General features: G+C 53.3%; 1 protein-coding gene across 5 annotated transcripts in view; it reads left to right on the top strand.

Moving 5' to 3' along the window:
* Positions 1-17,849, top strand: part of CALN1 (calneuron 1) — a 147,362-nt gene extending 129,513 nt beyond the window's left edge. For all 5 annotated transcript variants that reach the window (XM_032129883.1, XM_032129884.1, XM_032129887.1 and 2 more), the window contains 2 exons: positions 4,434-4,587; positions 11,085-17,849. In XM_032129883.1, the coding sequence (XP_031985774.1) occupies positions 4,434-4,587; positions 11,085-11,212 (282 nt within the window). In that variant the 3' untranslated portion in view covers positions 11,213-17,849. The remainder of the gene's footprint in view (positions 1-4,433; positions 4,588-11,084) is intronic.
* Positions 17,850-27,851: the final 10,002 nt, after the last annotated feature.

The following is a 27,851-nucleotide window of genomic DNA, read 5'->3' as shown; positions in this document are numbered from 1 at the left end:
GGGACGTGGTGGTGCTTTGGGATGTGGTTAGTGCTGGGATTGGGGTCAGTGCAGGTGTGGTGCTTTGGGATGTGGTTAGTGCTGGGATTGGGGTCAGTGCAGGTGTGGTGCTTTGGGATGTGGTTAGTGCTGGGATTGGGGTCAGTGCAGGTGTGGTGCTTTGGGCCAGGGTTAGTGCTGGGATTGGGGTCAGACCTGTGGTTGGACTCAAGGATATTGTCCAGCCTAAATGATTCCCTGAAGCTTTTGGGGTTGCAGAATTAATTTTCAGAACATGAGGCAAAATCCTGCTCCACCTGGAGCCCTCAACAGCCCCAGCTGACCTTTCCAGGTGGTTTTTGTGGGAAACCTGGGTCTAAGAGCTCCCCCAGCTAAACCCTCCCTGCCAGAGCAGCCTGTCCCACCTCTTGTTGAGCAAAGTGGCTTTAAAAGGCCTTGTGGGTCCCCAGCATGACCCTGCTCCTGTCACTGCAGGGTCCCCCGGCCTCACCCACCCTGGGATTGCAGGGAGGAGCCTCCCACTCTTTTGTTTAAAGCAGAGCTGCCATGAAGTGGAATGAAATGATCAGAAGTGCTATTCCAGCATTTAAGTCCTTCAAGGAACAAGCCCTTCCCACTGGGCTGTTCCTGCATGGAGCAGAGGGGCCCAGGCCAGGCAGGGGACAGAAGTATCTGGGAATGGGGCTCTGCAGGCAAGGCAGACACAAACCTGGGAAACTTGGATTAGGGAGGCTCAAGGAACTGGTAGGGATTCATTCCCTGCATGAATTTTAAGTCAAGAAGGACTGGATTGGATCAGGTCCACTTTTCCTTCTGGGTGTCTCATGGGACAACATCCTCCAGCTGCAGGGGTCCCTTGGAGCTGCAGTGCCCGGTTCCTGGTGCTCTCCACAGTTCCCACTCCCAGCAGCACCTGGAGTCTGAGCCTCAGTTTGTGTTCCACTGCTTCCAGCGAATTGCTCCAAGGCTCACGAGCAGCTCCATTGATTTCTCCTAATTATAAATCCTATAGAAAATTTCCAGCTTGCCACAGTCCCTGTTTTCCTCTCTGTGGAGTCAATAAAAGTTAAGAGTTGCTCCCTGGTTGCTGTCATTAGCACAATAAAACCCGGCGTAATTGAAAAGTGAATCAGGGAAATTGCCGGGTTGGAGAGCAGGGATAATAGGAATTATTTGGGAGCCCAAGCAGAGCCTGTCCCTGCCTGCCCCGAGCTGGAGCCATCCTGGACACGCTGCCAGGGTGACACAGAGCTCAGGGGGACGGGTGTCCTGCAAGGAGCAAAGCAGGAGCAAGGACTGGGCTCCTGCCAAGAGACCAAAAATCACTGCATAAATTCACAGCTTCACAGAATGTTCTGAGTGAATTGGAAGGGACCCCAAAGATCACTGAGTCCAACTCCTATGAGCCAACGAGGGTGGTTTTGAATCCCATCTGAGATTGTTCCATTTCCTAAAAGACACAAATGACAACAAAACAATAACAAAAGATAATTTCTCTCTCTATTAGCATAACATTTAAAAGCCAGAGCTGGAGATGCAGCAGCAGCTGAGCATTTGTCAAGAGAACAATTCCTTCCCTCCAGACAGATTTTAACTGGTACTGAAGACCCCAAACCCCTCAAGTCATGAATGCTGGCACCACTTGAAGATGAGCTGATCCCACAGTTGTGTTTGTGCTCCAGCTTGGAGCAGAGGCAGGAGCACAGAAGGCTCTGCTAAAACTGTTTAGTGGCAATGCTGGGAGAGGGAGAGCAGCAAAGGCTTTGAGGGGCTGAGAGAGCTGGGGCTCTGCAGCCTGGGCAGGAGGAGGTTCTGTGGAGACCTCAGAGGGAGGGCAGAGAGGGACCCTGCATCAGGAACTGGAGGGACAGGACCCAGGGAATGGCTTCCCAGTGCCAGAGGGCAGGGCTGGATGGAATATTGGGAAGGAATTGTTCCCTGGGAGGGTGGGCAGGCCCTGGCACAGGGTGCCCAGAGCAGCTGGGGCTGCCCCTGGATCCCTGGCAGTGCCCAAGGCCAGGCTGGACATTGGGGCTTGGAGCAGCCTGGGACAGTGGGAGGTGTCCCTGCCCTTGGCAGGGGTGGCACTGGATGGGCTTTGAGGTCCTTCCCACCCCACCAGTTCTGGGATTCCCATCACCTCAGAGCTGCTCAGCCTGAGGTTTTCTTTCCTCACCACTGTGCATTGCACAGACGCAAAATCATTGATCCTCCAAGGGGTTAAGGAAGAAAACTGAGTGCCCTTTGCTTCATCTGGGCCCTGCAATATTCACACATATCCCTGTGTGTGAGGCAGATCTGCACACACCCACCTGCTTTTATCCAGCATGCACAGAAACACCGATTCCTCCAACTCCCTTCACTCATTCCCTGCACCAACCCCAACCCTGCTGCAGGGAATGGGCTGGGAAGTGGCGAGCAGGGACCAAAGACCCAAGTTCCTGGGTCTGTCCAGCTGAAAAGCATTTCTGTGAACAGCAGGGCTGCTGGGTTTGGTGTTTCTGCTGCCCTTGTTCCTCTGGGACTCAGCTAAAAATAGCGAGCACCCCATTGTCACCGGTGGCTCCTTGGTGCCCCGCTCAAAGCTGGGCTGCAGATCCCCCTGGGATTTAATCACCAATTCCCACCCTGCTTTGTCGTGCACAAACAAATCTCACCAGCCCTGCTCTGCTGTCTGTAGTGTTGGAAAGGGAGCAGCTGTGCTCTTCACATCCTGTTCCAGACAAAAAGCGTTTCTCCTGGCAACTGAAGGTGTGGAAGTCCGGGAGAATTCCTCTGGTTGCCTCGCAGCAGCGCTGGGGGTGTTGCTGGAGGTGTGCAGGGGGCAGTGAAGCTGCCCAGGGGTCCCAGCTCTCCTGGGTGGCTTCCTGCAGTGCTGATTGCATGGAGGTAGATCCAAGGATTTCCCACCCAGCACCCCACCCTGCGTTCCTTTGGAGTCTTCATCCTGGGAAACTCCAACCTGAAACTGAGCCCCAGCACCTTCCTGACTCCATCCATGTGGCAAACCCATAATTCCATCCCCGTGCTCACTTCCCACCTGCAGGAGCAGCCCCTCAGCACCTGCTGACCCCATTCCACCTCATCAGGGCTGATGTTCCACCTCTGCTGGAATTCTCTTCCCGTTCCTGGCTCAGGGACGATTCTCTGAGGCCAGTACAAATGTGGGGTCTGCTGTAGTTTGTGGGTTTGGTTTTGCTTCCCTCAGGGAATCAGAATCACAGAAAGGCTTGGGGTTGGAGGGACCTCGAAGCCCACCCAGTGCCACCCCAGCCATGGCAGGGACACCTCCCACTGTCCCAGGCTGCTCCAAGCCCCAATGTCCAGCCTGGCCTTGGGCACTGCCAGGGATCCAGGGGCAGCCCCAGCTGCTCTGGGCACCCTGTGCCAGGGCCTGCCCACCCTCCCAGGGAACAATTCCTTCCCAAGATCACATCCAGCCCTGCCCTCTGGCAGTGGGAAGCCATTCCCTGTGTCCTGTCCTGCCTGGTTTGTCCTGCTCTCCTCAGGCTGGGGAAGGAATGGGAATTTCCTGCTCCAGCCCCACTCTCCCAGGGCAGAAGAAGCTGTGAGTTGGCACCACCCTCCCTCCCTCCACTGGGGCATTGAACTGGAGGGGTTTGGCCTTTCTGGGTGTCCTGAGGGTGGGTGGTGCCTCAGATGGGGTGGAGGAGCCCTGGAGAGCCCTGATTGCTGTGCACAAACCCTTTTGGGGCTGTGAGGCCTCAGTTTGAGGGCCTGGACAGAGGAGGAGCACCTGCAGCACACAGAAACCCTCATCATGACTTGGAATGTTTCAGTCCTTCTTGACTAAACTCAGAGAGGCTCCTCTGCTCCCCTGCCCCGCACAGCAACCAGGGAGAGTGTCCTCTCTGCTGCACCATTAGCAGGGATTAATTAATACCACAAACTGCACGTGTGCAGCGTCCTTCTGCAGCAAACTGTTCGTGTTCAGCAGGAAGTGTGGGTTTAGCGCTTGGTTGGTGTAAGAACAGCGTTTTCTACTGGATTCACAACAAAAGTGAGCTCAGAGGGAAGTGCCCTCTGCTTGTTCCTCCCACCCTGGCACAGCTGGGGGTTAGGAAGGTAAAAAAGGGGGCACAAATAGGGTTGTGGCGCATGGAAGGTGTTAAGAGCTACCAGGGGAATGCCTTGGGGTTTTCTCTGTGTTGGGATGGACTGCACTGCTGCCTCTCCAGCCTGGGAGGCCATCCCTGGCACAGGGCTGGGCTTCTCTGCTGCTCCGCCAGCCCAAGGGAGCTGGCAGGGGCAACACCCATTTACAGCATTCACTGCTGGAGTGAAACCAACCCCAAAGAGCAAAACCCACTCCGAGCTGTTGAAATGAGGGTGATAGAACACAAGCTGGGGATTGTGGTCTTGCCCTCATGCCCGAGCCCCATCCCTGGGTGTAACTGGGCTCTCTCCCACAGTTTGACATGCAGAGGATAACGCTGGAGGAGCTGAAGCACATCCTGTACCACGCCTTCCGCGACCACCTCACCATGAAGGACATCGAGAACATCATCATCAACGAGGAGGAGAGCTTGAATGAGAACTCTGGCAACTGCCAGACTGAGTTTGAAGGTGAGAGAGAAAGTCCTGGGGTTTCACAATTTTCCTCTTCCTGTGTCTGTAAAACTCGCCCTGATCCGGACAGGGGTGCATGGAGTTGGCAGGGAGGTATTTTGGAGTGAGAGGAGCAAGGACCCATGGAGAGCTCCACAGCTGCCCTCAGCCTTCCTCCATCCCTCAGCAAAGCCAGTCCTGTTCCAGGCACAAGGGTGACATTATGCAGGCTCTGCCCTCTCCCTGCTGGGATGCAGGCAGAGGGAAGTGCTGAGTGTCTAAGCCAGGCTGAATTTCCCTGCAGAAACACCTTTATTTCCCTCATCCCACCATGGAAAGACTTTCTTGGCACTGGCAGGACCTACCAAGCCGTGTTGGGCTCCTCCAGTTTTCTGTTCAAATCCCAAAAAGGCTCCCAGGCAATAGCTGGGACGAGTCCTGTCCTGCACTGTGACACCAGCAGTGAGCAGAGGTGGTGCCTCTGTGCCCTGCTGCCCTGGGCACCTTTGTTCTGAACTGCCAGGACCTGCCTCAGCCAGGACAGCTCTTTTCAACATGTGAGAGTGAAAACTCAAGGGCTGAGCAGTGCTCAGAGGCAGCCAGAGAGGGGGAAACATTTCCTTCCCTCAGCAGAGCCACGGGGGATCAGGAATTGGGATCAGAACTGGGATCTACAGTGGATTTTGCACTTGGACAGAGCTGACACAGGCAAGGACATTCCCCATTTTAAGCCACCTCAGAAGCAGCATTTTCATTTCCTTGGCCTGAGGAACTCGTGCTGCTCCAAAGTTTTGCTGCTTGGAACAACCAAACAGGTCTTTGTTGTCCAAGCTGTGGCTGCCCCTGGATCCCTGGCAGTGTCCAAGGCCAGGCTGGATGGGGCTTGGAGCAGCCTGGGACAGTGGAAGGTGTCCCTGCCCATTGAATGAGATGATTTTTAAGTTCTTTTCCAACCCAGACCATTCCATGATTTCATGAAATCCTCTGAAGTGCAGAAGAGCCCAGGGAAACAGAACAGAGAAGCTCAGAGCTTGAGCCCATCACCCTGGTAGAGCCACTGTGCCTCCCACCCCAGAAATCCCACTTCACACAGACCATGTGGGGAACTCTGACCTCTGCAGGGTCAAACAGCTCTGAAAGGGCACCAGGCAGAGCCACAGACAAAGCAGAGGATGGAGATGCAGGCCAGTCCTTAGGCTGGCTGATGAATGGGCTGCAGCAGCTCCCCCCAGCACCCTCACCCTCTGTTCAACACTGCAGAGACGCTGGAGACGAGCACAGCTGAATTTTAAAAAGCCTGCAGGAGGGAGGCAGCAGCAGCAGCACTCTCTGAATCAGGCCAAGCAACAATCTTTGCGTTCCTCCTGGAGAGGAGGAGAGCAGGGAGGAGGAGACGTGTGCTCCCTGCCTGGAGCTGTTGCTGCCCGCTGCCCCGCTGGTCCCCGGGGGCAGGAGCCAGCTGTCGCTGCCGCCGGGTGTTGGGAGCTTGTGAACCATCCCAGAAAAAGCCTGCGCCCCAAATGCTCAGCATCTCATTTTGGAAGCTCCAGTTTCCAAAAGTGCAGCAGGCACAGCTTTTCTCGTGGGATGTTTTGGCATTGCTGGTGCCAGGCAGAACCTAGAAGCAAAACAGACCCTTTTTAGATGTTGGGAACACACACAGAAATCCAGCAGGGAGTAAAGCTCAGCTGAACTGTCAACAACAGGGCAGAGTTTTGCTGCAGGTCCCAGTGGAAGGGGACAGTTGTGGTCTGTGACAGCTCTGGCAGGAGCATTTCTGCCAGGAAAGAACAGGCTGTGGCCCTGCAGCTCTCCAGGCTGGCCAGGAATGACCACTGGTGCCCTCAGAGCCCCCAGTTCTCAAAGACCAGGGTCCCTACAGGACTCAAAAGCAGGAATTACCAAATGCAGGAATTACCAAAAGCAGGAATTACCCAGAAATGCCAGGGATGGTGGCACTAAGGGACAGCTGTCGGCTGTCCTGGGGCATCTCCCTGGGGGTCACTCACTCACTTCTAATTAGTGCAGTGAAGGAGATGCTTTTTGGGTAGAGTTCCTTGAGTTTAATTTAGGTGCTACTTTGGGATGAGATGAATTGCACCCTAAAGAACTCAGTTCAACTCCTCAAACAGCAATTCAAGCATTTCTTTCAACTCCCATCTGTATTTAATGTCTCATCCACCCCGCTGAAGGGCCTTTAGTTCTGGGGAGGAATGAAGTCAAGATGAGCCCCCATGGTTTCCACTGAGATTTGGGAATCTCCCAAGGGAGCAGATCCAGCAGAGACTTCCAGGAGCACCTTGGTGAAATGGGGGTCTCCACTCAGCATCACCTCTGGTGATGTTCTTGGACCACAGACCAGCCCCAAGCACTTCTCCTCCTGTGGGCAGAGACATCCCCTTCTCCACACCTGGACATTCCCTTCCCCACACCTGGACATTTCCATTCCCCACACCTGGACATTCCCTTCTCCACACCTGGACATTCCCTTCTCCACACCTGGACATCCCCTTCTCCACACCTGGACATTCCCTTCTGCACACCTGGACATTCCCTTCCCCACACCTGGACATCCCTGTTCCCCACACCTGGACATTTCCATTCCCCACACCTGCACATTCCTGTTCCCCACACCTGGACATTCCCATTCCCCACACCTGGACATTCCCTTCTGCACACCTGGACATTTCCATTCCCCACACCTGCACATTCCTGTTCCCCACACCTGGACATTCCCTTCCCCACACCTGGACATCCCCTTCTCCACACCTGGACATTTCCATTCCCCACACCTGGACATTTCCATTCCCCACACCTGGACATTCCCTTCTCCACACCTGGACATTCCCCTGCTGCCTGCCAGGGGGTTTCCACCCTCATCCCTGACCCTCAAATCCATGGGATGCAGCAGCAGCTCCTCCGTGCCCTCCCTGCCCCACTCAGCTCAGCTTGGCAATGAAAAAGTGACCTGTTAAACCAAAACTAACGCTGGTGGCAGCCAGAGCAGCCGCCATCCCTCACCCGTGGCAGGGCTGGGACAGGGCCCTACGAATACACTGCTGCTGTCCTTGTGAGGAGCTGCTCTCCTGCAGGAGAGAAGGCTCCCCGTGCTGGGAGCGCTTCCCAAACCCACTGTGGGCATCGTGACAGCCTGGCCCCATTAACCCCATTAACCAGCTCTAGGGGCAGTGCGCTGTGCCAACGAGGGAGCTCTCCTCAGCAGCCTGTCCTGAGACAGGTGAGAAGATGAAGAATGGCCCGGCCTTGATTTGCCTTTGCCTCGTGAGGTCTGATGGGTGTTGGAAACCTCTGGGTTGCTCTTCCCCCTAAGAAGGCTTGAGGATTCCTCCAGAGGAGCCTCAGGCTCTGCCCATGTCCAAGGAACCAGGTCTACATCCAACCCCTGGCGTGTTCCATGGGTGTCAAAAACTCCCACGGGCACCCAAATGTTGGCATGCAGCCCTGGGGCAATGCCAGCTATGGGAACCAGCAGGACAAGCACAGACCCCGTGCTCAAAGATTATGGATTTAGGGAAAGGAGAGAACTAAGAGCAAACCCTCCCCAGTAAGCAGGGGGGTTAAATGGAACTTCATGTTCAAGAGGGCAGCACATAGGGAAGAATTCCGGGAATCAGGATGTCAGGAATTCCAGCTCCTCTGCCTCCCTGTGGATTTCAAGGGAGCAGGGGAGCACTGGTACCCATCTCCTTGCTGGAGTAATTCCCAGCCAGCACCAAGAGGGTCTGGCTGGCCCTCCACAGACATTCCCCTTTCCCCTGGGGTTGTCTGTAGGCAATTTGGCTGTTTGGTGGGTAAAGAGCAGTAACTGGGACTTCCCTGCATCCTGCTGCCTTCAGGCTCTGTTCTGTAACAGAGAAGTTGTTCCATTCAGGAACATTTCCGCACAAACACCGAGCACATTTTACTCCTTTCATCTGTGAAGAGGTGAGTTCGTCATCCCAATAAAGCCTTGCCCAGCCTTGGGCTGCTGTTCCCATCACCAGCCCCACCCTGACAGCAGTGCTGGTGGTGTCAGTGGTTTCTCTGCTGCCTGGGAGTGCTTTCGAAGTGCAGAAATAATAGAAAAGTACATCAAGAAATAACTACAGCTGGGCAGGAACGAGCTTTTCAAAGCACCAGGGCACCGTGCACAAAGCCAGCAGCCACAGCATTGGTCCCGTGTGCTCTATAAAAGCCAGGGAAGGAGTCCAGGAGCAGAGCAGTGCAAGCAGAGAGTGAGGAATTTGGGAGAGCTGCTGGCAGGGGATTTCATTCCCTGCCCAGAACACAGCGAGGCCCCCACTCACATTCCCTGGCTGCAGCAGGATGACTCCAACCCTCCCTAATGAGGGTTCCGTGCCTCTGGCACTGAGCTGGGACCTCTGGGAGCTGGGATTAGGGCACAGGCACTGCTGAACACCAGCCAGAGGAGGTGATGGGGGAGAAAACTGGAATTCAAACCCAGCAGCCAGGGCTCTCTGTGCAATGAGGAGCAAGACTGGATCAGAACAAGGGGTTTTTCTATATATTCTAAAAATATTCTCCTGCCTCTTTCCAAACATGGGCACCTGGAGCCTGTCCCTGGCTGCATTTTAGGTTTGTTTTGTGGTTGTCATCAACCACTTGAAAGTCTCCCGTCTTCACAAGCCCATCCATGAGGAAGAGGTGATAGGAACGTCCCTTCTCAGGGCACACCAAGCCCAAAGAGCAAAGCAAGGCCCAGAGCAGCCGGGCAGAGCTGTCCATCCTGTGTGTGATGATTTCCTGGCTTTCCCTGGCTGCCCTGGACAGCTCAGTTGGAGGAGGGGCCACAAGGCCAAGTGCTGGGTCCTGCACTTGGGTCACAACAACCCCATGGAATGCTCCAGGCTGGGCCAGAGGGGCTGGAAAGCTGAAAAAGGCCCTGGGGGTGCTGGTGCCAATGGCTGGACATGAGCCCAGGGGTGCCCAGGTGGCCAAAAAGGCCAGTGGCACCTGGGTTGTGCCAGGACCAGGGCAGGGATTTCCCCCCTGTGCTGGCACTGCTGAAGCACCTTGAGTGCTGTGTTCAATTTTGGGCTTCTCATGACGAAAAACCCTGAGGGGCTGGAGCGTGTCCAGGGAAGGGAACGGAGCTGGGAAGGGGCTGGAGCCCCAGGAGCAGCTGAGGGAGCTGGAAAGGGGCTCAGGCTGGAGCAAAGGAGGCTCAGGGGGGACCTTGTGGCTCTGCACAAGTCCCTGACAGGAGGGGGCAGCCGGGGGGGTCGGGCTCTGCTGCCAGGGAACAGGGCCAGGAGGAGAGGGAACGGCCTCAGGCTGGGCCAGGGGGGGTTTAGATTGGAAATTAGGAAAAATTTCTTCACTGAAAGGGTTGTCCAGCAGTGGTGGAACCCCCATCCCTGGAAGTGTCCAAAAAGTGTGGATGTGGCACTTAGGACATGGTTTAGTGGTGACCATGGTGGTGGTGCTGGGGTTATAACTGGGCTTTTCCAGCCATAACCATCCTAGGATTGCCTGGGGGAACCTTCAAGGCCTTTGCAAACAAATCTCCACAGTGCCCCAACACCACACATGGCTCTGACATTCAGATGTGGGGAGGCCAAGAGAGACTCATGAACTGGCTTTATTGAGTCACAGCACGAATCCTCACTGATGAGCTTAGCAAAAAGTAAAATTAAATAAAACAAGTGCTAAAAATCCCAACTCCATCTGGTTTTTAATTGCTGCTCTCACCTCGTTTGACAATTATTCTGCAAGCATTCACTTGGAAAGGTTCTTAATAAATCTGATTTGGCTTAAGCATAGAAAACCTAAAAGAGTTTGGAAAAGTGACTCATATACCATGGATACTCCTGGGAATTGTCATGGGAGGGCCTGAGAGTCATCAGGGAGCACTTCTTGATTTCCCACTCATTCCCAGTTGACCAGGATGAGTCGGAGGGATTCACACAAGGTCGATAATTGCTATTAAAGAACTTTAGAGACAACCAAGTTCAAACTGAAAGAGGGGAAGTTTAGGTCTGAGAGGGGGAAGAAAATGTTCCCCATGATGGTGGGCAGGCCCTGGCACAGGGTGCCCAGAGCAGCTGGGGCTGCCCCTGGATCCCTGGCAGTGCCCAAGGCCAGGCTGGACACTGGGGCTGGGAGCAGCCTGGGACAGTGGGAGGTGTCCCTGCCCATGAGACAAAGATGAGTTTTGAGGTCACTTCCAGCCCAACCCAACCCAACCCAACCCATTCTACGATTCCAACTTCACGAAGAGTTTCAAAGAAATACACGGATAACCCCAAATATCCCTGTGAGAGCATTTAAAGGGATCAAAAGCCACAGTGAGGGAGAGGAGTTCCTGAAATATTAGGAAGGATTGAGATGGGCTGGTTTGGAAGCCCTGGAAGGTCAGGTGGGTTGTTTGGGAATGTCCCAGCAGGGTTAGAGTAAGGACAGGAGGGTTCTAATGAGAGCCCAGGAGCACTCCTGAGCTGCTCCAGGTGGGAGCACACGCCCGGCGCTGTCTGACCGCCCTCTTGTCCCCGCAGTGCACGCCCAGAAGCAGAACCGCCAGACGTGCGTGCGCAAGAGCCTCATCTGCGCCTTCGCCATGGCCTTCATCATCAGCGTGATGCTGATCGCGGCCAACCAGATCCTGCGCAGCGGCATGGAGTAGTGCTGGCACGGCACGGAAGAGTCCTGGCAGCGGGATGGCGGCCATGCATGCGCACCCCGGGAGAGCTCCCGCCCCGATCCCACGGCACCGACACGCGGGCACAGCCGGCGCCTGCAGCAGGAGCCTGAGCCAGCAGCGTGTCCTGTGAACCAACCACATCCTTTTGGCAGGGACATCAAAGGGCTGTTCTAATGCTTTAAAGGTTTTGTTTCCTAATGCAATAATCCCATATCCAGGAGTCCCGAATTATTGCTTCGAAACAGCAATGGCAACGCGGAGGAGACTGGGATCCGGCGCTCTGCGGTTTGAAGGAGGCCCAGCCTCGTGACTTGTCCTTATCCCAGGGCCCACTGACTATCCCACGGAGCTCCCGCCGGGCCCACATTCCCAGGAAGTTGATCGTAGCATTGCCACAAGCAAGTCCCATTCCTTTTGTTCCACGTGTTCCAGCTTCACTTTCCGTTTCCCTTATGACCATGCCATGGAGTTTACGGCATTAGAGGGGAGCTAGAGCATCCTTGTACAGTATTTTCTGAGGAAAAAAGGGGAGAATTTTCCAGCACCATACAAAATGTCTATTTTTTGCTTCATCAGCTCCACCTTTGACACGAGACTGTGGGGTAGCAGGAGTCTGTTGGCCATTTTTTTCCGACTGCGAATCAGGGCTTGAGGAGCACCCCCCGCTTTCCCACCTGGGCATTGCTGAACTTGTGCAAAGTCTTCCAAGGGACTCTGCCACCACCAGCGCCAGCTAAACCTCCCTCTCCTTGGGCCTCTCTGTGTATTCAACATTTGCTCTCCAGCAGTTTTACCCTTCTTCTATATTCTTCTACATTCAAGAATTTTTTCCCAGGTGAAAATCCTGAGGGAAGCTCTTCCTGAGCTTTCCTCTCCTCTCCTTGCCTGCACAACTTTAATTTATTCCGTTTCATGTGGCCTGGTTATGATCTGCAGCGAAACCTCCATGGCAGACGTCGTCCTGTGGGGGAGGTTTTATTTTCACCCACATGGTGAAGGGTGGATTTGACCAGCCAACTTCTCCATTGCCTCCCAGGATCCATCCCACCACCCCCATCCCATGGGCAGGCTCCACAGGGGGCCGGCGGAAAAGCCGAGCGCAGCAGGAGAAGAAGGAACCAAACCTGAGCCCACCCCCGTGCGTTTGAAGCGTGTCAGACTTCCAGATCCGGGGAGCGTTGGGTGTTTTTCCTGGAATACATTTTAAGGAGCAGCAAGGAGAAGAGGGAATGATGCAGAGCAGGGACACCACACGGGAAGCGCAAGGAGCCAGGATTACTTGGGAAGGTGGTTTTCCTTTGAAACTTGACACAAATCCATGCATTTCCCTCTGGATGGACTGTGCCCCTGGGTGCCACACCAGGACAGAGGTGACCTCCTGCCCTCCTGGGAGGGGTTTCCCAGCTGGTGATCATGGAGTGCTCCAAGGGAGCTCCGTGGAGGCACTCGGGTGTTGGAGTGGGGTGGCTGTGCTGGGAGAGCCCCAGACACACCAAGGAACGCTGAGATCTTGCTCCTGGACGTGGAGGTGACTGTTCCGTATTCCCTGTGCCACAGGAGGGGCAGGATGGCTCCCCAAGGGGCTGCACACCCCCAGCTTCCCTCATCCCACACTGCAGCCATTGACTGACACTGGATGCATCCCGAACACTCGTTCCAGGGCTTTCTTTTCTACCAGTCTGAGTGACAACATTTACCTGTATTTTTAGCAGCCTAATTTAAAAATCTGCTGCTCGTTTGTCCTGTCTCCCACCACCCCTTTAAACCCAAGCCACTTTTAGGTGTCTCAGTCTCCCACCTCCACTTTTTCCTGCCATTTTCCTGGGGTCCCCTCCATCCCAAAGACAACACCTTTTCCACAGCAGCTGAGTTGGTTTTTCTGCCTTTCCCAAACACACAACTGCTGCATTTCTGTTCTGCTGTGACCAATAGAGGTGAGCTGCAGAATATTCCATAAAAAAAAAAATGATTCAGTCTCCCAGAAGATGGAGAGATTTCCATTTGCTGTAGAGCAGCAGCAGAATATCTGTGGGATATTCTGGTGGGGGATTCTCGGTGCTGGGGAGCCCAGGCACATTTTCTGTGCTGGACATTGCAGATAACGAGCTTGGAGATCATTTTAAGGAAATTCATCCCCACGTTTAGGTCTCAGGGGTCTGTGAAAAGGTGGCAGCAGTGGGAAAAAGTCTAAATGTTCCTTGCCACCGAGGAATACTCATTTTGTCCCTGGGTTTGTGCTGGAGTGAGCGTGGGCAGATGGAGGTGGAGGGGAGGGATGGGGGGAGCATGGGGCAGAGCGGAGCCTCCGCTGAGCCCAAACCCACAGCCCCAAACCCACAGCCCCAAACCGGGCATTTCCCCACATTCCCTCACCCATGTGCCACAAACCCCCAGCAGAGTCCAGGCCCAGCAGCCACCTCATGGACGAAGATTGTCTGCATTCCGTGGAGCTTTCTGGAAGGCTCCACAATTCCCCCATGCATGCTCCACAATCCCTTGTAAATAGAGCCATCCTCCCCTCGCAGCTCCATCTGTAAAACCAAACCTGTAATTAATATATTGGTAAAAGCCATAGCCCGGTGTCAGTAGAGTTCATTGCACAACTCCCCACTGATTTTACTGGGTACAGGATTTTGGGGGCTTTGGGTGTGATTTTTCTGTAGGGAACCTCATTTTTCCATGATGAATCAGGGTCATGTCTTGCCAGAGGTCTCCTTTCCCTTCCTAGAGCAGCCTTCCTCCCTCTCCAGGCGTTGTGAAGAGATCCCTTCTTTACTCAGTGACTCCTGGCAATGCAGGATGGATCAGGCCAAGTGATTCCATCCTTTCCTTCCCCGCAACTTTCCCATCCTTCCCATCCAGCAGCACTGGATGTCTCCTACCTCCCTCCCTGGCTCCATTTATGTAACATCCATTTATCTCCTTTTTTTTTTTTCCTTCTACACAAGAGGGAAAAATAGGGCTTTTTGCTGCTTTTACAGACAGGAGGTAAAAATAGAGCAGTAAAATTCTGATTGGAACCTGATGGCAAAAGCTGAGGGGGGAGAAAGCAGAAGAATCAAAGACACAAAAATAAAAACCCCACATCCCATACTTTAAGGAAAAAAAACCCCTATTTAAGTGCTAATTAACATACTTTAAAAAATACCCAGACTGCAGCAGAGCTGTCAGAAAAACCTCTAAACTTCTGCTCTTGCCAGTTCCAGGAGGATTGAAGTGTCTTTTCAGCCCTGCAGCTCTGGAGGAACAGGAGATTGCCATGGCAACCCCGGCTGTTCGTGACATGGGTGCCACTGTGGTGGAGCACACACGATCCCAGACTTCCAGGGATGCGCAAACAGCTCCCAGCAGTGGGACAGTGGCTTTGCTCATGGATTAGGAAATTATTAGGAATTCGTGAGCAACTCTGTTGGCTTGGCCACAAAAAACTGTGTGCAATTAAGGGGACTGACGTGCAGGGAAGGCTTCAGGAGGGACGTGATGATTTCAGGCCGAGAGAGGCTTCGGTTTCATTCAGGAGGGAGTGAAATCCACTCAGCCTGAGCACTGCCTGTCCTGGGCTTGCTGAGGACACTTTGGAAAGGTTCTCCATGTGGGGTTCGAGCTCTGGTGGGAAAGATTTGGGTTCCTGCTCCTGCAAGGCTGCGCCCCTGCTCACCACTGACCTTGGCTTCAGCCACTGGCTCTAGCAGGGAGCCTGATTCCCTGCTCCTGGAGAAGCCAGCAGAAGGAACAGAGGCTCATCAATGCTGAAATAATTTGGAGGCCGTGGGGAAGAGAATTCCAGCAAAAGCTGCTGAAGGAACACTGCTCACCTGCCAGAGCCAAAGGCATTCCTTATGGGCAGCCTTGAGGAAACCACAGCTGGGGAGTGTCCAGGCAGGACAGGTGCAGTGGCTTAGTCCTGTGCGGGGCCAGGAGCTGACTTGAGGTCCCTGTGGGTTCCTTCCAACTCAGGGCATTCCATGGTGGTGGTGCTGGTGGCCCTGGAGAGCCAGATCCTGCTGACAGGCAGTGATACCTGGAGGTGTGTCACCTCCTGTGCCACCCACGGGAGCCTGGCCCCTCCACGACTGCACCACTGGGAAGGAATTCCTGATCAGAAGCAATGTCAACATAATTGAAAGATCGAAACGAGGGAGGCTTGGCTTTGGTAGGACGGTGTTCCCATGCTGCGGGAAGTGATATGGAATTAAAGAGTTCCCAAAATAATTCCCTTCCTGCTTGATGGGCACCCCCAGATCCCCCAGTCACCGTCAGCACCTGGGACAGCGATCACAGACCCAGGTCCAGGGTGAGCAGGAGGGTGGCAGGGAGCAGCACTCCCAGCTCCTGTCCCTGCTCCCCGGTGAGCCAGAGCTGAATATCTGGGTGTAATCCAGGTAATTTGAGAGATTCCATCCCGGTTATCCAGAGGTTTCACCTGTTGGACGTGTGCTGGAAGGGCTGAATGCTGGCTGCTTTAATTCCAGCAGCTTTGTAAAAAAGAGATGTCCATAGGAACCCATCTTTTTGAGCTGGGGCCAAGTAAAGAGGGGTTTTAAATCCAGAACTAAGGTAGGAAGCAAGAAGCCAAGGTAGAAAACATTCCCAAGGACGCCACTCTGGATGGCTGGAATCTGTTTGGGTGAGCCAAGTACCCACTGGACCTTTTTTCCATGGAAAGCGTCAGAATATTTTGTCCCAAAACCCCACTCCGCATCCTCCTGCCTGGTGCAGAAGAGTGAAACATCTCCCGGGCCACCCCCGGCACTGGGAGGGGCTCCAGGTGACTGGGAGGGGCTCTGTTCCTGGCGAGGGCCCTGGGACAAGGGGACTCTCCGCTGTTCCCATGGAAAACTCGTTCCCTGCACGTGCTGGGAGCTGCCAGGGCTGTCACCACCCCGAGGTGACAGCAGCACAGCCCCCCTGGATCAGCGAGGGGAGAAGCAGTGGGAGGAATTACATTAAAATCTCTGAGAATTAAGTCTCTCATTTCATCCACCCCTGTAATCCATGATTTAGTTCCTGCTTTATGGATGAGCGTTTGAAAGAAGAAAAACCAACCCTTCTAAAATGAGAATCTGATGAAGTGTCTTTTTTTCTTGGCTCTGAATCACGCTTCCATTCTACTGATGAAGATGTACAGAACTTGCTGGGTTTCAATCCATTATTTTACCCTCCTGTGCTCTGACAGTGCAATTACGTTTCCCTGGCATCACTTAAAACCTGTTCCTTTCCCAGGAATTTAATGCAGAAAACAAAAAGTTTCACCACATTTCCATCTCTTTATGTTGTTGGCTGCTATCAGGACTGGGTCTATGTTTCTCCAGTCCAAGAAGGACATTTTAGGCAGCTCTAGGAAGTGCAGAAGCTTCACCAAGCACAAGATGGGCAGCAGATCTAACACCATTTTAGTTGGAAGTGTGCTCCCCTTACACCTTCCCAGCGGCAAAAGCCTGGAAAGCTGCTGTAATTTGGCATCTTCACTACAAAATAATTGCAGCCCCAGAAGAGGGGGAAAGGAGAAAAAAGGAATCCTCTGGATCCAGAGCTCAGTACTTGACAATCAGATGATGAAAGTACCACAGGACTTTTTTACTTTCTGTCAAGACAGACCAAAACACTTCGTAGCCTTGAAAACCATTGCTAAATGAAATTGCCACTTTCCCCCCAATTACCTTCCCCAGCTGTTCCTGGCCTGTCTCTGCCAGCATCCCAAACCAGCAGCTGGATTTACCCCCTTTAGGTGAGGTCCATGTTCCCTTTCTCAGCTGCTCCTGTGTCTCCATCAGCCAACCAGGAGACGTCAGGAAGCTCTGAGGTGGCTCCAGGAGCCCCCCTCTGGTGCCACCAGCACTTGGGCACGTCCTGCCCCTGCTGGGGGCAGCTCCAAAGGGTGCAGGTGATGGTTTTGACATCGATCCTCACATTCCTGCCTCTATCCCCACCGCAGCAGCCCGAGGATGGGGTCACAGTCCTGAGCTTCTCTCCCAGAGCAGCCAAAGCTCCTTCAGCCCCTACAGCAGCTCCTGTTCCTCAGATTTATCTGGGCTGGGGCAGGAAGGGAGAGCAGGGCTCCAGGGTCAGTCAGAAATAACTCGTTAGAGTTAATTGGCTTCAAGTGGAATAAGCCCGGGATCCAGCCTGTTGCCATTTAATCCATAGCAGGATCTAAGGAATCAACGCCTCCTGATTCATCTCTAGGAAGTTCTCCACTAATCCCTGTGTCTCCTTTTTGTCACCATTTCATGTTTCCCAGCCATTTACTGTTCATTTGTAAACTCACCGGGTTTTTTTGGCTCGTTAACGAAAGACATGGCTTTTTAATTAAAGACAAAAATTCACAAAGTCAGCAGCATAATAGTAAAAAAAAAAAAAAAAAAAATTCCAACAAAAAACCTTTGTATAAAATACTGTAAATATTAATATAAATTAACTGGGCATGCACCTGAAATAAATCCTATGTTACTGCAAGTTATCCGAGTGTATAAAGGAGTGTATAAAGGAAATCTGAATGCCATATGTATCAGCTGTTCCCTCTAACCAAACTCTACTGTAAATATATAATCTGTATAAAAATATTTTAATTTTATCATTATTTATGCAATAGAAATAAAGGTTTTTTTCTTTTGATGAAGCTTTTTTCCCTCTTTTGAAGCACTGATATTTATTCATACCCAAGTACAAGAGCAAAAGCAAGATTTGCATAAAATATTAGGACAGGGACCCTTTATTCCTTCTGAGAGACTCATGAACACTGGGGGGGTTATTTTGCTTTGAAAATAGATTTACATATTTAAAAGGCCGTTACTACAGACAGAGCTCCTGGCTGGAGAAATGGGATCAGCAATTCCAGATGCACAGGAAGCCAGAGGGAGGGATTGAACTTCTCCTCTGGAAGGCAAAGCCACAACTGGCCAGATCTCGGAGAGAAAGGTCAGCACTTGCTTAAAAAGCCCTTTTTTATCCCTCCAGAGAGCCAGGGGCTGATCCCTGAGCTCAGGTGGGCTTGGGGCAGGGTTACTGCTGGGAGAAGGATGTTGCGCCCAGCTTTAATCCTGACTCTGGTACTGCCAAGGCCTGACAGCTGCTCTGTGATGATTAGGGAGAGCCCTTTGTCCCTTAACAAACCCAGATCTCTTCATCTCCCTGGAGCCCTTCCTCCACGGGTGCCAGCCCAGGCCGGCCTGCTGGACAAGGGGACGGTGAGGTCCATGACTGACACCACAATTCCTGCCCCTGGGGCCTAAATTCAATTTGAAAGGGGAAGAGTTGATGCTGGAAATCAGCTTCCCCCATGTGGGTCCGAGTCACAGTGGCAGGACAAGGCTGGACAGGGCTTGGAGCAGCCTGGGATAGGGGAAGGTGTCCCTGCCCATGGAATAAAGTGAACTTTAAGGTCCTTTCCAGCCCAAACCATTCTGGGATCTTGTGACAGGTTGGGTCTGAGCAATTCCATGCAATCCCTGCAATCCAGGCAGGGATTGCCACAGGGCAGAAAGCACTGCAGGAAATCCATGTTTACCAAGCTCGTAAGTCCAAACCAAGGCACTGCACACTCTCAGTGACCTCCCATGTAACTGGAGAGCTTTCCAATGAATGGCTCAGGAATGAGCCTGGATTCATCACAGGAATGAATCAAAAGTACTCAAGGAATTCCTGTATATTTACCATAGAATGAGTAACTGAAGGAATTCCTGGCTGGACGGAGGAGCCTGCACCCCACACTTGTCCTTTGGAAGCTGTTCTATGCAGGTCAGCGTGTTCAGTGTCCTCAGCGAAAAGCCAGGTTTGTACCTTGAGTTTCAGCCACCAGAGCTGTCCAGAAACTGAAATTTGCTGCTGCCACAGATCCTCTGCCCCCCCCAGAGAGGTGAGCACAGCTCAGTGCGACAGCAGCAGGGGATCAGCCCTGCCTGCAGGAGAAAAGCAGCTTTAGGAGAGAAGAACACCCCACATCTGGCCTGAGGGCAAACTGCTGTGTCCCTCCAGAACCATCCCACGAACACAGCCCTAGTCCCAGCTCCACCAAAGCCTGCTTAGCTCCCTTGTTACTTTAACACTCTCCATTAATGGAGGATTGAATGGTTAATTTAATGCTCTCCATTAATGGAGAAATGAAGATGAAAACACCCCCCAAAAGCTTCCATCCTTCAGCTGTGCCCCATCAGGGTTTCGGGGGCTGCTGCTGCTGCTGCTGTGGGACCAGGCACTGGGAATGGGCAGGAGCGACGGCGCAGGTCTGACCCAGCTCCCAAGGAGTCACTGGAAGCATTCCCAGACTTTGTGGGATTTGGATTAGGTCATCACACAGCACAGCACTTCACACCCTGGCTCCTTGCTTTGTTTAAAAGGAGTCTGGCCAAGGCCTGGGATTTAATTACAGAAATCCAAGTCCTGAGGAAAAGAAATAAACTTTTCCTTACCCTGAGTGAAATTCAGGCACAGCCCCACCTAAAACCTCTGGCTGTGGCTGGCCTTCCCAAGTCCAAACCTGAAGCAGGGTCTTGGTTTGACCCCACACCTTTCCCCAGGCAGGTCCAGGCTGACCCAGAGACCCCCCAGCCCTGGGCTGATCACAGTGGGGCAGCAGGAAAGGGACTGGGATTGTGTCCCTGTGCCCCTGTGCTCAGGGAGACCCCACCTGCAGAGCTGCCCCAGCCCTGGCCCAGCCCAGGGAGGAGCTGGAGCTGCTGGAGGAGCCCAGAGGAGGCTCCAGGGTGATCCGAGGGATGGAGCAGCTCTGCTGGGAGGAGAGGCTGGGAGAGCTGGGATTGTTCACCTGGAGAGGAGAAGCTTTGGGGTGACCTCACTGTGGCCTTCCAGGACCTGAAGGAGCTAACAGGAAAGATGGAGAGAGACTTTGGAAAGGGATGGAGGGACAGGACAAGGGGGAATGGGATCAAACAGACAGAGGGTGGTTTTAGGTTGGATATTGGGAAGGAATTGTTCCCTGGCAGGGTGGGCAGGCCCTGGCACAGGGTGCCCAGAGCAGCTGGGGCTGCCCCTGGATCCCTGGCAGTGCCCAAGACCAGCCTGGATGGGGCTGGGAGCAGCCTGGGACAGTGGGAGGTGTCCCTGCCCATGGCAGGGGTGGGATGAGATGGGCTTTAAGGTCCCTTCCACCCCAAACCCTTCTGGGACTCTGTGGCCCTGCAGCTGCCTTTGTTGCTGTGATCTCACCCGCTCCACTCCGCTCTTTCCTGATTACCATCTCTAGGAAGTGTTTGCTAATGCAAATCCAGAGCAGTAATTTATTTGGGACGAGCCAGTTAATCCTGGCAAGGCTCTCCCGTGTAAGTATAGACCAATATCATCTTGTTTTAATTGCTTCTTTCAGAGTTCCTCAACAAATCAAAAACATTTTAATTAAAAAATTCACCAAGAGTATCTTCCGGATCTTTTCCCATTTGTTCTTCCTCCTACCAAAATTATCAGGACAATTGTGAAGTTCTAAAGAAAGTAATTACAGCAGATGTTGATCTCTGCTGTAGCACCAGCCTTGCTGAATGCTGCACATCAGCCCCCTGACTTTACTTTTTTTGCAGCTTTCTGAAACAGAAATTTCCATCCCTGGTGTTCCCTCAGACACGAAGCTGGCTGTGTAGGAGCTGGGATGATTTCATTCCAGCTTTCAGCCAGATGCTAAGGCTTGGGGAAATTTGGAAGGGAGAAGGGGGAAGAAAAGAAGAGATAGAATGAAGGAACTGCCAGGGCTACAGGGATTTGGGCACAGAATAGTAAGGGATGGCTGGAAGATGTTTTATTTCACTCTGATACCGTTCCTGGGCAGAAAGGCCCTGCTCCACCATCACCTCCCCAAAAGGGAAGATGATAAATCCACTGGAAGTGGCAGTATCAGGCTGAGGATGCCAAGTGCCACTCCTGGCACACTGCAATAAATCTCTTTTAACCCTAATTACTGCCTAAATTTCCCCTTGCCTATAATGACCTGCTTTGGAACAAGCTGTCAGAAATAACTGCCCACGCAGTGACAGAGAGCTGAGATAATCACAGGAGTGCCACTGCCAACAGGAGATAAACCCAAGTGCCAGCACAGGGCCCACAACCTGGGGCAGGATGCTGGGGGGCCAGGAAAGCTGATTTTCAGCACCCTCAGAGTGCTCAGGGCTGCAGAACTATCGAAGGAGCAGAGTCCCCCAGCCACTGGACAAGAAAAATATCATCCCTTTGTTGGTGGTGAAATGCCTCTGGGTCTGAGCTAAAACTACAAACACAAAGGGATGAAACTCAGGGAGCTGTGACTTTGTGCAGCTGAAGTTGTGCAGCTCCAGCTCTTCTTTCTCTGTATCTTGAGTTTCACAACAAATTCAGGTTTCTGCCTTCAGTCCATCAGTTCTCAGCCTCTGTCCTTCTGAAGGCATCGAGCTGGACCTGCCAGGGAGCTCTGTCTGCGCTGGAGACTTTGGGCAAATCCCCAGCAGGAGCAGGAATGGGCCCCACATGGTTGGTTTTGAGAAATCAAGGAATGTAGAGTCCCAGATTGGTTTGGATTAGAAGGGATCCTAAAGCCCATCCAGTGCCACCCCAGCCATGGGCAGGGACACCTCCCACTGTCCCAGGCTGCTCCCAGCCCCAATGTCCAGCCTGGCCTTGGGCACTGCCAGGGATCCAGGGGCAGCCCCAGCTGCTCTGGGCACCCTGTGCCAGGGCCTGCCCACCCTCCCAGGGAACAATTCCTTCCCAATATCCCATCCAGCCCTGCCCTCTGGCACTGGGAAGCCATTCCCTGTGTCCTGTCATCACAGCTGGGACAGCAGCAGCTGAATTTCACACACACAAATTGTAGGGGAAGAGCACAAACACTGCAAACACCCAGCACCCGGGTCACCCTGAGCTGGGGCCACCCCCGTGTAGTGAGGGGTGACACGGACAAAGCTCCAGCGATGTCTCCACTCTTGGCCCTGCTCCAGGGCCAAAGCAGAGATCCCAGAGGCACCTTAGCCCCAGGCAGAACACGATGCCACCGAGCCACTTCCAAATCCAGCAAGTCCCAGCTCACAGAGTGTTTCACAGCAAAGCTCCAGAACGTCCTGAAGTGAATGAAAGGTGTCACCTGGAGGGGCTGAGAGCCCCCAGGCTGGTACGAGCAGTGCTGGTGTAAGAAGGGTAATCGCTGCATGTGAGGCAGGAAAGCTCTCAAGTGATTGCTGTTTGCAGAGGCTGATTAAACAGAAATTAATCTCATCTGCATGTTCAGTGAGAAATGTGGATGGAATAGCAAGAGCATCCTTCCCTGTGGCCTTTGGGGAGCTCATCCCTGGCCTGGCATGTCCCACACATGGAGCTATGGAGCTTCCAGGCTGGCACCAGCACCTCTGGCATCTGCAGATCATTGAAATTAAACTTCCAGAGAGGTGGTTTCAGATGGAGAATGAACAAGGAGCTCATCAGCCTCAGGGGGAAGGACACAGTTCCCTGTTGCCACATGCCAGTTCCTGCTGCTCATCTTCATCGCACTCAGCTTCTCCAAGTGCTTCTCCAGCTTGGGATGGGATGGGATGGGATGGGATGGGATGGGATGGAACAGAACAGAATAGTTCAGTTTATTTCAGCTGAAGTGACCTGCAATGATCATTTAGTGCAGCTGTGACCACTTCGGGGCTGATCAAAAATTAAAGCCGATTTTCAAGGGCAATTTCCAAACTTTCCTTAAACATTGATTCTGTAAACACTGGGGCATCGAGCACCTCTCTGAGCAGATCAGGTGATCAGCCTGTCCCAGTGTCTGACCACCCTTTTGGCACAGAAATCCTTCCTCAGGTTCCTGGCAATGCCCTGAGGCCTCCACGAGCCCTTGCCATGAAGTTCCCAGACGCACCATGAGTGGTGCATTCTCCAGGCACCCTGGCTCTCATTAAGAAGAGATTTCTTCATCTTGTCCCTCCCTGTACGAGGGGACAGAGCCTCATTTCTAAATCTGAGTTATCATCCAGAGCCCCCTGGGCTGGCACCGTGTCCCTGTCACAGTCTGTGCCCGGGGAGCAGCAGGGGTGGGAGCAGCAGGGGTGGGAGCAGCTCTGAGCATCCTTCACGTGGGAGGTGTCTGGAAAACCTGGGGGTTTCTCCTGCCTCGCTCAGGATGGGTCTGCTGACCTTGGGCTGAAACCAAGCCTTGCTCTGGGCAGGGACAACTGGTTTCCTGAATTCAATGGCCAGGAATGGCACTCACACCCCCCAAGATACTTCTTTATCAGGATGCCAGGATCCAGCATTATCACAGACCCCAGGATGCAGCATTTTTTCTCATCCTTTCCAAGGGAGCCTTTCTGAGCACAAGCAGGAGCTGGCAATGCTGTGAACAGACGGATCCAGGGAGACGCGTGAAGAACCCAGTGACCAAAGCTCTGGGATCTGAGGGAGAGGGGATGCTGTTTCCTACCACACTGTGTGAGCTCCCACTGTGCTGGTGCCAATTTTAGTGTCTTCTCTCACTTTGAACCGGAGAGAACCTAAAAGCCTGAAAAATACTGAAAATGGGAATTGCTTCTTATGGTGAAAGAAATCTCCAAGTACCAGGAACAGGCTCCAGCTCAGGACCTGTCAACACAGACCTGCCAAAATTAAATCTGTTTGAAAGTGCATAACCCACACTTTAATCCTGAAGATCTACAACATGCTGCTTGGAATATTTATTATTTCCTATACTCCATTTCCGAGAGGATTTTTAAAATCAATTATTTCTGTCCTATTCACGTGGAGAGCAATCACCAGGTTCACTCCCTCTTGAAGAAATTCACCTTGCACGTGTTTTAAAATTATTGTCCCCTGCAAGGAGGAAACCCAAGCATCAGTTCAGAGGGGAGAAGGGAAGAAATGAGAGGGACGAGACTGGGCTAAAACTGAAAAACTGTTGAGGACATGGATTTGCTTGTGCTGGTCTCAGTAAGAGGCTCAGAGAAAGATGTGGTACATGGGGGTGCTCCGGAGTATTGGCATTTCTTGGGAAAGCAGTTTCAGTGCTGCCCTGGTGAATGGCATAAAGCATTCAGGGTATGTCGGGCAGGAAGCTGGAGTTCAGTTCATAATTGCAATTACTGCAGCATTTTCAAACGAAGCAGAGTCAGCATCTGTAGATACAAAAATGCTGCTAGCGAGGATTTTCTTGCTATTTTCTAAGTCCGTGAGAGACTCTTCTCTCTCACAGAAGAGGCAGCAGAGTTCTGTAAATAACCAAACACCTGCAACCTTGAAAAGTCTTGTTTATGGTATAGTAGAAAATATTTTGACAATGGATGTTTTAGGATTTTAGCCAATCACCCCAAGGGGTGGCTGGTCCTTTGTCCAAATAGATTATGAAGAAAAAAGCCTGTAAAAGAGTTTGTAAAATAATTAAATAAATCAATCTTGCTTCACAATTCCTGCCTGCTGGATCTTCTCTCCTCCTCCTCCCTACGGCTGCAGGACACGGTGATGTACCCTAGGGCTCAGGCCTGCGGTAATAAGCGTCCATGAATAAAGACTCCTCTGTGGAGAAGCTGGAGAAGATAAAACCATTTCAGGTGATCAGGAAATGGGAAGGAACCTGCAGTTAAACACCATCTCCTTTACCAGCCTTGCTGAACTACAGCAGAACCTCTGAGAGGAGCAGCAGCAAAGGCAAAGGCAAAGCTGAGGCACCTCCCCCTGTCAGAACCAGGGCCCCAAAAATCCCCTCAGCGGTCAGCACTTGGGGATTGTCTCCTAAGAGCTCCAGGTTGCCATCCAGGTGATTTCTCCAGAGAATCCGGTGCCCAGCAGGAGCTCCCACGTGGGATGGCTCCGGGAGGATGTGAGGCTTGCTGAGCCCCAGAGGTCACTGTCCACTGCCGCTGTGTGACACAGGGGCTGCCGGTGCTGGCACAGGGCAAACCAGATCCACCCAAGGGAGAGGTGCTGGAAGGCCCAAAGAGCACTGATGCCTTGAGGTGGCCCCCTAAAAACAGAGGCTAGACAAGAATCAGAGAATAAAGATAGGTGTTTATCCAGTTGTTTTCATTCTCCTTTTATTAAAATAAAACGGGTGAGGTGTTGGGGTCTCTCCCCCGCCGTGTAGCCCTGGGAGAGGGGCCCTGAGGGCACAGACACGGGGCTTCCCTGCCCCTGCTCAGCCTCGTTCCCATGGGTTGGTTTGTGTTCCCTGCACGGGCAGAAGGACCCTTGGTCCCGTGACTGGAACAGTTCCTCCGCTGAGCTCCGGCCATGCGGCTGGAGAAATAAACATCTCTGAAACAGCTATCAGGAATCTGTCTGTCCATATATATTTCCTTTCCACGGGACTCCTGGTTTGATATATGCGTGTTGCAGGATCCCCACTACAACAGTCACTGTCCACTGCCGCTGTGTGACACAGGGGCTGCCGGTGCTGGCACAGGGCAAATCAGATCCACCCAAGGGAGAGGTGCTGGAAGGCCCAAAGAGCACTGATGCCTTGAGGTGGACCCCTAAAAACAGAGGCTAGACAAGAATCAGAGAATAAAGATAGGTGTTTATTTGAGGGGCCCTCAAAGGCATGCCCTGGGCAGGCCAAAGGCTCCACCCAAGATGGACCCTGGGTCACAGGTTCCTCACACTTTTATAAGTTTGGTCCATTTGCATATCAGGGTTAATTCTCCAGTTATAACCTCAGTTAATGATGTAATCACCCCAAGTTTGCCCCTCCTCTTCAGAGGCTTTTAGTTCACACATTTTGAGCCTGGGACAATCCAGGTGTCCTTGGAGAGCAAACCTGGAGAGGGTTTGTTATGTCTGACCAGCACGAGAGAGCAGCAGCTGACAGGGCACACGGAACTTCAGAGTGACACAGCCGGCAGTGCAGGATTTGAAAAACATACAAGTTAAAACCCAAGGCACCAGCATAGCTCCTGCTCTCCTGTGACCTCCCAGACAAAGGGCTCGGGGTTTGGGAAGGGGCAGGTGAACTCACCAGGTGCATGTCTGGCCATGCAGGTGGTGCTGAAGGTTTGTGCTCCCAGCACCAGGGATCAACCCTTGGATCTGCTGGGGGTTGATGCCTCCACCTGACCTCATCCCACAGGCAAAACCAGGGAGTGTGTAGGGCTCAGGAGGGATGGGGAAATCCCTGCCCAGCAGCCTCTGACAGGAGCTCCAGTGGCCCCTCTCAGTGCCCTCCCTGGCACGGCAGCTGCTGGACACCACCATGGCTACAGAGATGGTTTTCCCTCTGCTTTCCTTCTGCATTCCCAGGCCATGCCAGGCACTCCAGAGGGGCTGTGGAAGCTCTGGCTGGGCAGGACCAAGCAAGGGGCACCTCTGGTGTGTGTCCATGTGTCCACACAGGAGACTCCGAGTGTTCACCAGGGAATCAGTGACTATTCCGCTCATCCCAGCCCCCACCCAGGGCCTTGGCCCCGCACACCTGGGCACGCCGGGCACTCAGGGACATTGCTCTGTTGTCACTGGGAGCTGCCCACCAGCAAACCACCACCCCCAGGTGCCCATCACCCCTGGGGAATGGATCTTTGGAATCCAGGTGCTCTCACAGAGCAGCCTGTGATGTGCCCTGGCCCCTGTGATGACTCTGGGGACGTGTCACAATGGGGCTGCTCCAAGGGGCCCCAGCCGGTCCCGTTGTCCCTGTGCAGCCTGGGCGAGCAGTGAGTGCACACCTGCCCTCTCCCCCTGCTCCCAGGCCTGGGCCCTTGTGGGAACACCTGGGTCAGGGGCCGTGGCTACTCAGGGGCACTGGGACAGGCCTTGCCCCCTGCCAGCTGCCTGGGCCCTCCGATTCCTGCCCCGTATCCCCGTGGCTCCCATCCCTGATCCCCCAGCGCCAGCTCCCTCCATCCCAGCCCCACCCAAGCCCTCTGTTGCTCATCCCACAGGCCATGTTCACAACTCTCGTGCTCTGGTGTGTGCAAAGCCTCCTCCAGTACCTGCAGCCAGTCGGGGATGGGCTGGACGAGGCCACCCGTGAGCGGATGCAGCAGTGGGAGGAATTCCTGAACCAGCAGATGGCTCGGCTGCTGCAGGAGCTGGAGCAGGAGGCCCTGGAGCAGAGATTCGGGACCTGGGGAGCCCTGCTCTGGACTGCCATGCACCAGTGGATGTTCTGGGCTGCTGCTGGAGTGCTGCTCCTTCTCCTGGGGCTGTGGTTTTGCCTCGGGGAAAGGAGGAGCAGCAGAGCTTGGGAGAGCTCGAGCAGCTCTGGAGAGAGCCCCAACAGCTCTGAGGAGAAATCCAGCAGCAGCTCAGCGGACGAAGAAGAAGAGGACAGCGATTTCGATGACCTGAGGTGGCTTTTAGAGGAGCACCTCGACTGGGTTCTCCTGGACTGAGCCGAGGCCGTGCCATCGCCACCAGCCCCATGGACACCTTCACCACTGCCTTCAGCCACGCCCCGTGCCAGGAGCCGGGAACAGAGACTCCCATTTCCCCCCAGACACTGCCTGCCCTCCCTTTCGGGAGACTGCCCTCCCTCTGGGAGCTGGACTCTGCAGACAGTTCTGGGATAGTTCTGGGGTAGTTCTGGGATGGTTCTGGGATGGTTCTGTCTATAGTTCTGGGATGGTTTTATCTATAGTTCTGGGATAGTTCTGGGATAGTTTTGTCTGTAGTTTTGTCCATAAGTTGCACTCAATGCTGCTGTTGAGTAGTTGAGGATGGGGCAGAGGCTCCC

The sequence above is a fragment of the Corvus moneduloides genome, chromosome 20 (assembly GCF_009650955.1).
Source record: "Corvus moneduloides isolate bCorMon1 chromosome 20, bCorMon1.pri, whole genome shotgun sequence".
In the NCBI taxonomy this organism is placed as follows: Eukaryota; Metazoa; Chordata; class Aves; order Passeriformes; family Corvidae; genus Corvus; species Corvus moneduloides.
This window is presented reverse-complemented; position numbering and strand designations above follow the sequence as displayed.